Here is a 16,916-nt window from a genome sequence, read left to right on the forward strand (position 1 = left end):
GTGTTGCTTAAAAAAATATACAGCCTATGTCTATCTGAATGCTTATTAAAGTATTGTCCAAATAATTTGAAGTAAATCGACGAAGAACATGTCAAGATTTTTGCCAATAATGTTGGCTATTGCACCATATATATAATTATATACTACATATATTTTAAAAAATATATAGTCTATGGCTGTACAAATTGTATTAGAGTATCGTGAGAAATTTGAAATAAATAAGTAAAGCACTTTTCAAGATTCTTACCAACAATGTTTCCTCCTTATGTGTTACATATATATATTTACATACAATATATTGTATGTTTAAAAATATGCAGCCTCTGTCCTAAACTATGATTTGTATGACAGTATAGATTGTGACTTTTTTGGTTCTTTTTTGGGGGAAAGTTATGAGTACCATCATAAATGTTCTACAGTCAATACATGGTAAGTGAAACAGTCTATATGATTTTATTTTAAAAGAAGGCATTAATTAGTTTGTTCAGCATTTAGTATAGTCTGACACTAGATTGTTTAAATCTGTGAGTAATTTCCTGAAACTTGAAAATTTTTATAACCCTTAATTCTGTTGTTTAATCTTAGGTATTGACATTGACTGTGAAGAAGGCCGTGTGTACTGGAGTGACATAACAGGGAAAAGAATCAAAAGCTCAAACTATAATGGCAGCAATAGCACTATTTTCATCAGCACAGGTAAGATTTTTGTTTATTTTGTTTTTTCAGACAGTATTGTAAGTACACTCCATGACAAAGAAGGTGAAGCATCCAGAAGACGTCCTCAGATGTCAGTGTAACATTGTACATTTACACACCATTGGCTGGTAAGTAAGTAGTTAGAGGGGCAATTCTGTTACATGTACCATTACCAGGCCTGGTAGTGTATATAAGGGACATGAACAACATCAGATATTGAATGATCACTGTGAAAGACACGGAGATGCTGTGTACACTTGTGAGACAGCATTATAAGCACTGGATGGAGTTTGAAAGGGACTTCAATCTGGCCTGCTGGACAAATCATGCAGTATCCAGATTTGTGGGGCATTCGGATGCAATAGTGGCCTGATGTTGGCCTACATGGGGACATGACAGCAGGCATGTTTGTCATCAATGTTGTTACGGTCAACCATGTCTGATCACCAAGAGGGAGAATCACTTTATTGTGCACCAAGTACATCACAGGCCCTTCACATCTGCATCTGCATTTGCCATACAAGAACAAGGAATGAATGGACTCCCTGCAACACTGTGTCATCCTGCACCATTGGTCCGAGACTAGCATCATCCAGACCAGGACATTATTGTCCCATGCGTAGGCTGTGATTAACACCACAACACAAACAGTTAGATTCGAGCGGTGCCATGATTGCGACGCATGGACTTCTGATGAATGGCATCACATTGTGTTCAGCAATGAACTGCACTTCTGCACTACCCCAAATGACCACCATCAGTGAGTATCGTGATGATCTGGGAAGAGGTCCTATTCTCCAACGTTTACTGAGGCATGGTAATGTTACTCCTCGCACCTCGGTCTGGGAAGCCATTGATTATGACTTCAGACTGGTAGTGACTCTGAGGGCACAGTGGTACATCACAGACACTCTGCATAATTATGTAGGGTGTATACAACCTGGGACAACCAGGAGATCCGGGAAAAACCCGGGAATTTTTTCATCCGGGAGAAAACCAGGAAAACCCCGGGAAGTTTTTAGAATTCTGGGAATTTTTTGTTGTTTTAGTTTTCAGTTAAATTTTTGTAATTTTGACCAGTAAGGACCGATACCCTAACAAAGGATATTACTATATCTTGTGACTGTAGAATAATACTGCAGCATTAAAACATGAACGAGAGAAAAAATGAAAATAAAACTTAAATTGCAAAGGAAATGTGCCATATAAAATAACACAGTGCACATACAAGCGTCTGCCAACAGCAAAATATGTCAAAGACTTTAGGAAGACTATGGAATGCTTCGTAATAACAAATTGTCTCTGATGAGCGTGACGTAACAACTGTTTACATTAGATTCATTCAAGCAGTTATGAGCGGGCTCATGCGCACATGCAGTTGAGTTGCATATGAGATATAGTTTCTCCCGTTTCTGGCTACTGAAACCTGGCTGCTGGCTGTGTAAGCAGCAGTAGCAGCAACCAGCGACATGGGGTACCTGGAAAATTTTACTGGCTCGCCCAAGCTGCCAGATTCACGCGTGCACAGCAGGCCCGGGTCTGGTTGGGGAGCAAACCGGGGTATCTGAGCTGGGTGGCAATTTCAGGGGGAGGGGGCAAATTCATATTCTTGAGGAAAATAACCTTGTTTCACAAAGCACCTAGCATCCAGTGCACTTTGGTCTATCGATTATTCATATGATTTTGAAACACACCCCTGCTGGTTTTTGAACATTTTTGAACACATTATAAGTTGATTTCTGAGTGAATTATAAGTTGATTTTTGTATGCATGCATAGTGTGCATGATGTCTCTGCCAGGGGAATCCTCGTCACATCTAGAAATGAACTTTACTGCAGACAAAATGGGACGGGGCTATACGAGCTGACAGGAATAAAGCCGAACCGGTGAATGCCAACTGCTGCTTGTTTATGTGGTTGATTCGCTTTGCAAATGTTCAGCGTTGTCATAATTACTAGCAAAAATCTGTAGATTCAGACTACCAGAGTGGAAATAAATAACTAACAGGAATAACAGGTGAGAAAGATTATGTATTACCTTCTCGGTGTATCCAAGAATGTGAAATTTGAACAGAAAATTTTTGACCAGATCACTACACTAGACAGGGCTAGTTGTAGCCGTCATCTATCAGCTGCTTAAGTTCCATTCTGGGAGTAGCATAGAAAAGGCATTATACAAACACGTAATAACGCCTAACCAGAGAATAATTGCTGGATAACTAAACCGGTGATTGTGGCATGGTTAGTAAAGGTAACTGGAGAATGAGTTTTGACGGTGCTAGGAATAGTTATAGAATTAGTGATGACAAGATTGTTTCTTAGGACGAGGAAGGAGAAGAAATTATAGAAGAATATGACTATTCCAAATTTATACAAAAATTTCGTTCTACCACTTTTCGATCTCGTACGTGAGAAACTAGAGCATATGAATGAAATGTGAAACTATTTCCTAACATAAAACTTTTTCATTGTAGTAGGCCAAATAGATATTTTGTATTGGTACTTCGTGAATTATATTGTCGTACTATAAAAATGATCATTATTGCCAAAACAGTCTCGCTTATTTGGAGTGTGTTACAATTGCTGCAATATTAGAAAGGCCTATTTTGTTTTATCCAGCACAAAGTGACAAAATAGATGTAATCAGATCTAGAAACCACACCAGTCTTGGGTATTATTTGTATTAACAGCTTTTTCAGTATTAGACAATGACATTTCGATTTTTCATGTAACAAAATGTTTGATGAACTTTGATGAGGTAATAGTTCTTTCACAGAAAGGCAAGCATGCCATGTAAAGCTGCAGCAAGATTAGAGAGAAAAATTGCTAGGACCTAAGGATTGAAGATATGTGTACTGTCTTGCCTGTCTCTTGTCTTTACTGGTGTTAGGTATCCTATATTTAATTTTATGTCACACAGAAAACCGGTTATTAGCTAATAGGCAATAAAGAGTCCAGATTTTCTGAAGAGTTCTTGTTCTCCCGGTTACAAATAATCCCATCCAGTATTAAATGCTTTTTATATATATATATAACTGCTCCCAGTTGGCCGGTTTGACATCCTGCCCATATATATATATATATATATATATATATAATAGAGGGAAACATTCCACGTGGGAAAAATATATCTAAAAAGAAAGATGATGAAACTTACCAAACAAAAGCGCTGGCAGGTCGATAGACACACAAACAAACACAAACATACACACAAAATTCTAGCTTTCGCAACCAATCGTTGCCTCGTCAGGAAAGAGGGAAGGAGAAGGAAAGACAAAAGGATATGGGTTTTAAGGGAGAGGGTAAGGAGTCATTCCAATCCCGGGAGCGGAAAGACTTACCTTAGGGGGGAAAAAAGGACAGGTATACACTCGCACACACACACATATCGGATATGTGTGTGTGTGCGAGTGTATACCTGTCCTTTTTTCCCCCTAAGGTAAGTCTTTCCGCTCCCGGGATTGGAATGACTCCTTACCCTCTCCCTTAAAACCCATATCCTTTTGTCTTTCCTTCTCCTTCCCTCTTTCCAGACGAGGCAACGATTGGTTGCGAAAGCTAGAATTTTGTGTGTATGTTTGTGTTTGTTTGTGTGTCTATCGACCTGCAGCGCTTTTGTTTGGTAAGTTTCATCATCTTTCTTTTTTTATATATATATATATATATATATATATATATATATATATATATATATATATTAAAAACAAAGATGAGGTGACTTACCGAACAAAAGCGCTGGCAGGTCGATAGACACACAAACAAACACAAACATACACACAAAATTCAAGCTTTCGCAACAAACTGTTGCCTCATCAGGAAAGAGGGAAGGAGAAGGGAAGACGAAAGGAAGTGGGTTTTAAGGGAGAGGGTAAGGAGTCATTCCAATCCCGGGAGCGGAAAGACTTACCTTAGGGGGAAAAAAGGACAGGTATACACTCGCACACACGCACATATCCATCCACACATACAGACACAAGCAGACATATTTAAAGACAAAGAGTTTGGGCAGAGATGTCAGTCGAGGCAGAAGTGTAGAGGCAAAGAAGTTGTTGAAAGACAGGTGAGGTATGAGTGGCGGCAACTTGAAATTAGCGGAGATTGAGGCCTGGCGGATGACGAGAAGAGAGGATATACTGAAGGGCAAGTTCCCATCTCCGGAGTTCGGATAGGTTGGTGTTGGTGGAAAGTATCCAGATAACCCGGACGGTGTAACACTGTGCCAAGATGTGCTGGCTGTGCACCAAGGCATGTTTAGCCACAGGGTGATCCTCATTACCAACAAACACTGTCTGCCTGTGTCCATTCATGCGAATGGACAGTTTGTTGCTGGTCATTCCCACATAGAATGCATCACAGTGTAGGCAGGTCAGTTGGTAAATCACGTGGGTGCTTTCACACGTGGCTCTGCCTCTGATCGTTTACACCTTCCGGGTTACAGGACTGGAGTAGGTGGTGGGAGGGTGCATGGGACAGGTTTTGCATCGGGGGCGGTTACAAGGATAGGAGCCAGAGGGTAGGGAAGGTGGTTTGGGGATTTCATAGGGATGAACTAACAGGTTACGAAGGTTAGGTGGACGGCGGAAAGACACTCTTGGCGGAGTGGGGAGGATTTCATGAAGGATGGATCTCATTTCAGGGCAGGATTTGAGGAAGTCGTATCCCTGCTGGAGAGCCACATTCAGAGTCTGGTCCAGTCCCGGAAAGTATCCTGTCACAAGTGGGGCACTTTTGTGGTTCTTCTGTGGGGGATTCTGGGTTTGAGGGGACGAGGAAGTGGCTCTGGTTATTTGCTTCTGTACCAGGTCGGGAGGGTAGTTGCGGGAGGCGAAAGCTGTTTTCAGGTTGTTGGTGTAATGATTCAGGGATTCCGGACTGGAGCAGATTCGTTTGCCACGAAGACCTAGGCTGTAGGGAAGGGACCGTTTGATGTGGAATGGGTGGCAGCTGTCATAATGGAGGTACTGTTGCTTGTTGGTGGGTTTGATGTGGACGGACGTGTGAAGTTGGCCATTGGACAGGTGGAGAGGCACTACATGACATTTTAATTTCCACTGTCCTGAAATAGTTTGATGGAATCCATTACGAAATATACACGTTTGAGTTCCACAGAGCAAAATACAGTGATGTGCGGTATAAGAATGTTGTCTGAATAGATGTGGCACTGCACTTCGGCACACTTAAGACCAAATAACATGTCTTACATTTCCTCGGACTGTTTCCTTTTCATTTACTGCTCTCACACCAAATGAAAACAAGACAGATTTCTGTGGCTGGGAGCTATTGAGTGAATTAAAATACATTCACATAATTACAGAAGGCTAAAATATGTTACTAGTTTCAGATTTTATTTTATTTCCACCTTTCTGACAGTCAAGCATTAATCGCCTCGCAGAACAATGAAGTTATTTTTGTCGGTCTGCTGAAGAATTTTGGCTTTTATTAAACTTTCCTGCTGAGGCAGTTAATTTATTTGAAACGAAGTGTTTAATTCCACACTATTGACTAGTTTCAACTGTTAGCTGCATTCAAGTGCATGTTTTCATCTTCTAGCACGTACGGCATTATGCCATAATAAAGAACCAAACATGAGATAATACAGCACTGGTACTCCAAGAAAATTTACATCCCGAAAACCACACCGAAAAGCTTAATATCAGGTCGAGGCCTACGTCAATGGGAATCTGGACATATTAATGTGTGCTTTAATGCAAACTACTCATTTTAGTATGGTTCACAAAATTCTGATACTCTTAGAGTATTTTCTGATGTCTTGTTTCTTTTATGACATAGGCCTAATGTAAGTAAGATCTTTTAATGTTTTACACATATGAACACACAGGCTGCCTACGTCACCGTAGCTGTGCAAGAGCGGCGACGCCTCTTATCTGACGCTGTCTGGCAATTGCTGAAATTAATCTATTTCTAACAGGTCGAGGAAAAATATTGCGAATTGTGGTTCAAAAAGCATTATTTTCAAAGCAAATTTACTTTTACGCAAGATGAATTATGTGCGAGAATGTACGATGAATTTTTTAAATCACAGAGTGTTTGCTCTCGTTTAAAAATCAACCCTTTGATGATGAGCCATTTAGAAGAATTTTGAGCCCAGGAGATCAGAGATTTATGTCGGTATTAAAAGTTTTACTGGTGTATTTGTGCGATGTATCTTAAAGTGTAATAGGCGCTAAATAGATCAACATTATATGTGAAAGTTTAGCTTCTCTTGTAGCTTATTAATCTTCAAGACAAATATTATATGTGAAAGCTTTGTTTTTCTTGTAGCAACACTATGTATATTAACTTAAACCATTAACTTTTCTTGTTGATGGAATTCGAATTTATACTTTCGTAATACAAAAATAAACAGTCTACATGTTGCTGCACATAAAATCATATCCATTCAAAGGATTGGTAAGTTTTACAGTTCGATGGAAAGTATACTGTCACTTACTACAGAAAAAGTGTATTTTCACTCGGGAGAAAATGTATTTTTAACCGGGAGATCTGGGAATTTTTTTCCTTGTCCACATATACACCCTGTTATGTTACCTCTCATGCAACAGTATTGCAGTGTCATTTCATTACAGGACAATGCATGTCTATACATACCACATGTCTCTATGAACTGTCTGCATGATTATGAAGTACACCCATGGCCAGCAAGATCCCCAGATATGTCCAAATAGAACATGTGTGGGACCAGTTCAGATATCAACTCAGTTACAGTGCTAGCATCCAGGATATCAAGGATCAGTTACAACAATTGTGGGCCAGATTGCCTCAGGAGAGAATATGCCAACTTTGACACACTTCCGAACCATATCAGTGCATGCATCCATGCCAGAGGGTGTGCAACATCATACTGATAAATGGGCTCATACTGCCAAGTTCTATGTAAGTTTGAATCAGTTTTGTAATCATCAAAATTACATCACAATCCCTCTAAGCCCATAAATTTTCATTTCAGTTCCTCTTCCCCTTCTGGGTGCTTCGTTTTTTGTCAGGCAATGTATATTGAATGAGAAACTCAATAAGAAAAGACATGTAGCTGTATTCATTTACAAATAAAATCTGTTATACTAACTATTCTTGATGTAAAACATCATTCCTAATGTCTTTATTTTCTTGTATAATCTCAGCAGCCATTCCAGAGAATGTCATTGATTGTGTCTCTGAACTATTTACCCACAGCCAAGATCAGTGTCATGCTTGCTTGCTTTCCTTTCACAGACTTTGTGCTTAAAGACAGAAATTTGTGAGTCGTCTTTAGCAGACCTTCCTCATACTTATTGCCTATTAGGTTGATATTGGTGCTGCAGATGTCTATAGCCTTGGATGAATAAAATAGTATGTACTCTTTTAACCACAAGTTTCTGCCAGTTTATTTACCAGACAGTGCTTGTTTTGAAATATTGACATTCCGAATTGATTTCATAAGTACGGCGTGAGTTCATTTGAGTATGTGGCATTGACAGTTGTTTTCAAATTGCCATAAATGTATATATCCATTAGGTCTGTTAATGGCAACTAGTGGCATCGCCCATTGGCTGATAGTTACTGGTGAATTATGCACAATTCATGAAACCCTGTGAACAAGGCCTGAACAGCTGTTTTTAACATTGGCACTGCTGGTGGTTTTGTAGATGCTTTGAAAAATCTGCTGATACATAGCGTAGAGGTAACTGAGATCAATAAATGGCATTGCTTTTGAACTAAATGCTGTAAGGGCATCTAAGTTAAAAATGTTAACAGCTTCGGACAAACCTACAACTAAGAATGTCTGTATGCATTCGACAGTTTTGTAGTTAGCTAAAAGTGACAATTTTCTGAGGAGAGAAAGTGTCATTTGGCAGTAAGGCGTGACCCATCACTGAGCCTTCTGTGGTGGAATTTAGCTGACCTGCAGAAATGATGAGAGCTGAAGTCTGCTTCTGTGGTGCGTGTTGGACTGTCTCCCTGACTCACATGACCACATGCAGAGGTGCACTTTAACCACTGAGTAAAGTTTTTGCTGTTGATGCAAGAACTTCAGGATAGCAGCATGCTGCTCTTGTTGTTGCTGCTGTTGCAGTTTTAGTTGTTTCTGGTGCTCCTGCTACTGCTGTTGCAGTGACAGCTGTTGTCAAAAACTTTAGATTCATAGTACTATTACAGAGTGTGATTTCATCGCTAAATATGCGATAGATTTAAGTCCTCCTAATTACTTTTCTGACTGCTCTAGAAATGAAAACATAAACCATAACAGCACCAAAATCATTAGCTGGGCACAGAACATAAATTAATAATGTAAACCAGACAGTCCAAAAACAAAAGCAGAGTCATGATTCTTCAGCTTCTCCCAGCATATTTCATGATGAAACAGTTCACAGGTACATGACTGGATGTAGTGGCCAGTGGCACAATATTTCAGCAACTGACAAAATTGCCACCATTGGCACACTTGGTGATGACAACATGGCCGCTTGGCGAAATATTGTGTTTGTTGGACAGTGATTTTGACATCTGGCCATTCAGTCGTGAACTATTTTGTCAAAAGAAGGGTCATTGCATGTGTAGCTATATGATGATCGATTAAATATATCATACAGCACAGAACAATTGCTGATGCTGTCTAGGGACCAGTGACACTGCCCATGTGACACACCGGGCCTGCAGCTTGTGACCAGGTGCCACTGTGATAGGATGGATACTGCTTTGGTCCGACTGGTTGCTTCTGGCAATTAGCCATGCAAGTAGCCTCTGAATTACAGTTCTTCAAAGCTACATGCATCAATAATAACTATTTTTATGAAAAGATACAGAAGAATGCTGAAGATTAGATGGGTAGATCACGTAACTAATGAGGAGGTATTGAATAGAATTGGGGAGAAGAGGAGTTTGTGACACAACTTGACAAGAAGAAGGGACCGGATGGTAGGACATGTTCTGAGGCATCAAGGGATCACAAATTTAGCATTGGAGGGCAGCGTGGGGGATAAAAATCGTAGAGGGAGACCAAGAGATGAATACACTAAGCAGATTTAGAAGAATGTAGGTTGCAGTAAGTACTGGGAGATGAAGAAGCTTTCACAGGATAGAGTAGCATGGAGAGCTGCATCAAACCAGTCTCAGGACTGAAGACCACAACAACAACATGAAAAAATGGATATTTCTGTGCACATACCTATGACCAGTTTGTCTTCTTTCAAACTCAATGTTATAATAAAATAGCTTTAAACAGTATAAATAAATTCAAGATCTGAGTATTAAATGCTGTGCTAAGTTACAAACTCTAAATTATTCAATAACATAAATGTTACTACTATACTATACATGTTTGAGCTGCTGTAGATTAAAATGAAAGGAAGCCAGTTTTTTCAGTTAAAGTTGCCTAAATCTTAAGCGTAAAAACCATCTGAGTTAGGTCCGTGTTTTTCTAATGGGACACTGCTGATCTGCCACTTTTTATCCATGCATAAGGAATAGTTTTAAATTTTAGGCTGTACTGCTCCTCAGATATTTTTATTTTATAGTGGACAGTGAGTGATTCATAAACACATTTAATTGTTTCCTCAGGCAGTTGTTTATCTTTCTAGATTCAGTGTGAAACACTGAAAATTATTATTATTATTATTATTATTATTATTATTGTTACTGTTATTATGTCTGTAACATGCTAATATATTGGATTTCAAACAGATATCCAATCACCAGAAGGCATCAGTATAGACTGGGTGTCTCGTAACATGTTTTGGACTGATTCTACAAAAGATACTGTGGAAGTAGCAAATTTGGATACTGGTCTCAGGAAAGTCCTGGTCTCAAAAGGCCTTGTTAATCCTCGTGGCATTGCTGCTCATCCATCCAGGGGGTTAGTACTAGTAAAAAGTTATAGATGTTTTTTGTCATAAAATTTGTATCCTAATATAATTTACAAAGACATAGAATTCATGGAAGTTTTCAGTTTCCTTGTCACTGAAGATTCTGTGAACTCTTTCATGTTACTGCTACTGTACTTCTGTATGATATTTTCATACCTGTAGCTTCTTAATCTGTGGCTAACGTATTTTTTGAATGTATTTGTCAACAGAAAAATTTTCTGGTCTGATTGGAATCGAGCTTCCCCAAAACTTGAATGGGCCAATATGGATGGAAGTGATCGTCAGACGTTCTTGGAAGGGCCATCGGTACAATTACCAAATTCTCTTGCTATTGATTTTGAGCGTGATGAACTCTGCTGGGCAGATGCAGGGACAAAATCTATTGGTGAGCGGATCACATGATAAGTTAACTGAAGGAATACTATTTCTGATTGAACATTTCATCCAAAAGAAAAATTTACAGTGTTGGTCTTCTCTTCTCTATTCTTCTGTAGAAACTAATCATGTTTCAAATGGAATGACTTTTGTGTAGCCTGTCTTCATTGTTTATTTTATTCAAACTGTTTTGCCTATATAAGCTACAAATATTATATCTAAAGGTCAGAGAATTGGGGCTTTCTTTCTTCAGAAGAGAAAAGAGAAATAAACAGGTGGTGAAAGATGTGGGATGTGTGGAGGAGGGCACTGGGTGTGCATACAAGCTTGTAAAGAAATAATAAAGTAACCAACAGTTTGCATTATTCATGACAGAAACTAAAGGAAATAAAATGTAAGCATTTAGCTTTAGAATTCATGGCCCTGGAAAAGTTGATGAATCCTAGTTTGGTGATGTCTAAAGCACTACGCTTTAATATAACTTTTTCACGTACTACACTTAGATAATAAACAACTGACTGAACAAAGAGTAATTTCTATAGCATTACTTAAAAAAGAAGTAGACACGCACAAACCTTGCACAAAAAAACATAGAAAAATAATTAACCATCAACACTCTTCCTTAATTGTTTTTATTCTTAATTCTTCAAACACTTTACAAGTATGTGGTTTAAGCAGTATGTCAGCAAGTTGATTTGAACTTCCCAGGTTTAAATTTGATAGTCATTCCAACATATGTATGGCAGCTTGATTGTCAATACACAGTTCTGTTGATTGATACAAACTAGAAATTCCAAGTTTTGTCCAGGGTGTCTTATCCAACATATATCATCTATCAAAGAAACAGCAGCTCAGTATTCTGCTTCAGCTGTTGAAGTTGCCGCAAGACATTGCTTTCAAGTAAACCAAACAGTAAGTCCTCCTTGCATGACAGGAACTCCACTGTTGCAGCATCTAGTTGAAACATAAACTCCATAGCCAAAATAAGCATAGGCAGGCAGTATTGAGCCTCCATCAAAGAACACACTTCAGTTCCTTTTAGGTACTGAAAAATGCTTTTCACCATTTCCCAGTGACTAAACATTGGTTTATTACAAAACCTGCGTAAGTAATTAATACCAAAACTAATATCCAGATAAAATATTGTTGCAAGGTACAGTGCGTACAGCTTCTCAGTAGGATTCAGTCCTTCCAAAAGGCTAATCACTGACAAGATTTTCTTCGTCTGTCACTTTTCCAAGCTCCATAGACTTAGCTACTGGTCTTAAATCGTTGAACTATCTTAATATTTTCTTTGTATACATAAATTGCTTTACAAAAATTCCCTGTGAACTTATTTTCATTTCCATCCCAAGTATGACGTAAGGCTTCAAGACATCACAGAATAAATCATCAGATACTAGGTTGTTCAAAACTGCAGCACTGCTATCTGTCCTCCTTCCAATAACTAGCCCATCATCAACATGCAATGGTATAATGATGCTTCTGTCTTGATTACTATAGATACAAGGGTCATCACCAGAATTAACAAATCCTGATGACATCAGACAATTCTAGAATTTATAATTCCAAATTTTTGGAGCTTGTTTTGGGTCATGTAAACTCTTCTTAAGCTTACAACATGTGTTTGTACCACGTTGAATCCCATCAGGTTGATTCATGTAGAATGTAGATCTCTTTTTGCAGGTCACTGTATAGAATGTCTATCTTTTCTATCAGAAGTTGTTGTTTTCATTTTATTTGTTGCTGAAAGACTAAGAAGCAGTGTAATTTATTCATAAAGTGGTACAGGAATAAAGTTTCTGAATAGTCCAATCATTCCTCGAGCACAAAACCTCTTGTAACTTGTCTGGCTTTATAATGTTTGTCTTGTTTTTTACACGGTACCAAGTGATGGGTCAAATGTTTTACATTATTTAACTCAAAGTTTTCAGTTTTTCTCTGTATCACTTTTTTTTCTTACAAGATATTTGAAATAGAAATCTCTACAACTCACGCCAAAGTTCGCATTGTTACTGCATTGCTGAAGATCCATTTTGTAATCTATAAATCTGACAAGCCATTGGCCATGTAGTTTTGATGACAAGATCCTATTTTGTGTTATGTAATCAGATGACACACTGCCACCTTCAGAGAAATCAGAGAATAAGTCGTCAGATATATGGTTTTCTTCTGGATACTTGAATACAATAGCTTCTTTATCTTCTATTCTTTTGTCAAATATGACATTATCAGAGGCAATGATGTCTTTTTCATCAGGTAGGTAGATTCTATAATGAGGCAAATCCAAATCATATATATGACAGAGGTTACCTTTGTCGATTTCTTTGTAGTATTTCTTTGTTTGCGATCCTCAACCAGAACATAGTAGCCACATCCAAAACTTCTCAATTTAAGTAAACTCTATTTTTCCTCCAAACCACAATACAGCAGGACTTTTCCCTCTTACTGAACTTCTACCAGTTTGATTTAGCATAAAGACTGCACAATTTATTGCTTCAGCCCATAAATTCTCATTCAGGTTCAGTGCATTCATATACATCATGTTTGGGCAAGAATCAACTGACTGATCAAAGATTAATTAGTACACCATTATTTAAAAAAAATGTGGAACATATATACAAGCACCTTGCACAACATATAACAACAAAATAGAAAAATAACTGACTCTCAACAGTTAAGTCTTTTTTAAAAAGCCGCTCTTGCCAAATGTTACTAACACAGCAGATGTTCTGAGCAGAGTTGTCCCTCTTCAAACCATATATTACTTATAGTCAAAACATATTCCTTAAAAGAATTTACTGGTTGTTTTCTATTCTTTTTACAGTATAAAATATTTAGAGATGTTTTTCCTTGCAGCTTGCATTGGTATTTCAACATCACAACAAAGAACAATTGTTGCCAATGCTAGTTACCCCTTTGGGCTTACAATATCACCAGACAACTACTACTGGACAGACTGGAATACGTAAGTATTTGACCAATATTTTTTCATAATTGGACTGTTACTCACTCCAGCTTTTCTTCTATTTCTGTAAGTTGTGATGTTTAGATGATCAAAATGAATCAGTGTGGAATCGTAATATTTACAATAGTATTTGTGCACAAGAGTTTTTATTTTGTTTCATAACCAGTTTTGTCAGTAACGATCATCTATAGATCAGTTCTGAAGACACATGAAGAGTGTGTACATAGTTATAAGTGAAAGCACTGCACCATTAGCTACAACATCTGCATAAAGTGTGAAAAGCTACAACCTGAAAAACAGAATATTATCATTGTAGGGCAACATAACTGTTAGTAGAATAATATAAAAAACATTTTCAAAATTTCTGCCAAGATTGGCATCAGAAAATAAAATACACAATAAAACTGAAGCAAAACACAGTGTGTGACCTGTACAGCATGGTCAGTGTTGGCATACTATGCTTGCAGCCACGGCACAAATCACCAGAGAGGCTTAGCCATTAGGTGTCATTTGTTGGACACACAGTTTACAGATATGTGTGTGACAAATAAAGAACAATAATAACAGAACCCAGAATTAGCATGTTAACATATTAACACTACAATAAAATTATTCAATTGATCAATATAACAAATCCCTGGTAGAATAATAATTTATAGAACAGTTAAAATAAATATGGTAACAGGTGTATTATGGCATGCTTAATGTATTGAAAGAAGCATACAAAGACATCAATAACATAAGCAACAAAGACACTAGGTTAACAGAAACTTAAGATAGGATGAGAGTTAAAAATGGATTTTGTATCAGGTGAATTTTAAACACACGAACACTTAAAAAAGGCAGGGAGGATAATAGGCAGGTAAGACATGGGTGGATGAACTTGCTAAGCAAGCTGAAAATAATGGTAAAGTGCAGTATGGGAGGAAAAAAACAGGTGAAGTAAAAAGACAAGTAGTGTTTTCAACAATAGTAAATAGTTCATTAGCACCAACAATTACATCCTTTAAATAAATTTATAACTATTTAATTGACCACAGAAAAGTTGCAAAACTGAAAATATACTAATGAGCAGAAGTCGCTAAGCCATCTACTTGATTAAATCTTTATTGAGCATCAACCAGAATGCCTTCAATAAAAGAAAGAGAAGCTGCAAGAGCCACTATACCTGAAGATAGGTGGACAACACTGCCAGATGCTTCTGCAGGAGGTCCACTTGCTTTAACTGTAGTGCAGTTTTCTACTGCTGACTTGACACCAATGTTTTAGTGTGAAAAGCTCACTTTTGTTTTCTCATCAAATACAGAAACCAATAAAGTAAAATTGATACAGCATTGGCATAGTTCATGGGTTTATTACTACAACAAGGCAACCTACCTGGTTCTCTTTCCTCATTAATGTGCAAATACTGACCTTTTCAATTACTTTATATTTTCTATTATAATTATATGAATATAATAGAGGGAAACATTCCACATGGGAAAAATATATCTAAAAACAAAGTTTCTGTAACTTACCAAATAAAAGCTTTGGTACATTGAAAGAGACAATAACAAACACAAACACACACACAAATTTCAAGCTTTCGCAACCCACGGTTGCTTCATCAGGAAAGAGGGAAGGAGAGGGAAAGACGAAAGGATTTGGGTTTTAAGGGAGAGGGTAAGGAGTCATTCCAATCCCAGGAGCGGAAAGACTTACCTTGGGGGGGGAAAAGGATGGGTATACACTCGCGCACACACACACACATATCCATCCACACATATACAGACACAAGCAGACAAATACAGAGGCAAAGAGTTTGGGCAGAGATGTCAGTCGAGGCAGAAGTGCAGAGGCAAAGATGTTGTTGAATGACAGGTGAGGTATGAGTGGCGGCAACTTGAAATTAGCGGAGATTGAGGCCTGGTGGGTAACGGGAAGAGAGGATATATTGAAGAGCAAGTTCGCATCTCCGGAGTTCGGATAGGTTGGTGTTAGTGGGAAGTATCCAGATAACCCAGACGGTGTAACACTGTGCCAAGATGTGCTGGCCGTGCACCAAGGCATGTTTAGCCACAGGGTGATCCTCATTACCAACAAACACTGTCTGCCTGTGACCATTCATGTGAATGGACAGTTTGTTGCTGGTCATTCCCACATAGAAAGCTTCACAGTGTAGGCAGATCAGTTGGTAAATCACGTGGGTGCTTTCACATGTGGCTCTGCCTTTGATTGTGTACACCTTCCGGGTTAGAGGACTGGAGTAGGTGGTGCTGGGAGGGTGCATGGGGCAGGTTTTACACCGGGGGCGGTTACAAGGGTAGGATCCAGAGGGTAGGGAAGGTGGTTTGGGGATTTCATAGGGATGAACCAAGAGGTTACGAAGGTTAGTTGGATGGCGGAAAGACACTCTTGGTGGAGTGGGGAGGATTTCATGAAGGATGGATCTCATTTCAGGGCAGGATTTGAGGAAGTCGTATCCCTGCTGGAGAGCCACATTCAGAGTCTGATCCAGTCCCGGAAAGTATCCTGTCACAAGTGGGGCACTTTTGGGGTTCTTCTGTGGGAGGTTCTGGGTTTGAGGGGGTGAGGAAGTGGCTCTGGTTATTTGCTTTGGTACCAGGTTCGGAGGGTAGTTGCGGGATGCGAAAACTGTTTTCAGGTTGTTGGTGTAATGGTTCAGGGATTCTAGACTGGACCAGATTCATTTGCCACGAAGACCTAGGCTGTAGGGAAGGGTGGCAGCTGTCATAATGGAGGTACTGTTGCTTGTTGGTGGGTTTGATGTGGACGGATGTGTGGAGCTGGCCATTGGACAGATGGAGGTCAACATCAAGGAAAGTGGCATGGGATTTGGAGTAGCACCAGGTGAATCTGATGGGACCAAAGGAGTTGAGGTTGGAGAGGAAATTCTGGAGCTCTTCTTCACTGTGAGTCCAGATCATGAAGATGTCATTAATAAATCTGTATCAAACTTTGGGTTGGCAGGCCTGGGTAACCAAGAAGGCTTCCTCTAAGCGACCCATGAATAGGTTG

The 16,916-nt window shown here is 38.7% G+C and overlaps 1 protein-coding gene across 2 annotated transcripts in view; it reads left to right on the forward strand.

Annotated features, from left to right (window-relative positions):
* LOC124619667 (nidogen) overlaps nt 1-16,916 on the forward strand; it is a 255,619-nt gene that overhangs the window by 229,893 nt on the left and 8,810 nt on the right. For both annotated transcript variants that reach the window (XM_047146205.1, XM_047146206.1), the window contains 4 exons: nt 586-696; nt 10,374-10,545; nt 10,765-10,940; nt 13,790-13,898. In XM_047146205.1, coding sequence (XP_047002161.1) covers nt 586-696; nt 10,374-10,545; nt 10,765-10,940; nt 13,790-13,898 — 568 coding nt within the window. The remainder of the gene's footprint in view (nt 1-585; nt 697-10,373; nt 10,546-10,764; nt 10,941-13,789; nt 13,899-16,916) is intronic.

The sequence above is a fragment of the Schistocerca americana genome, chromosome 6, assembly GCF_021461395.2.
Source record: "Schistocerca americana isolate TAMUIC-IGC-003095 chromosome 6, iqSchAmer2.1, whole genome shotgun sequence".
NCBI classification, from domain to species: domain Eukaryota; kingdom Metazoa; phylum Arthropoda; class Insecta; order Orthoptera; family Acrididae; genus Schistocerca; species Schistocerca americana.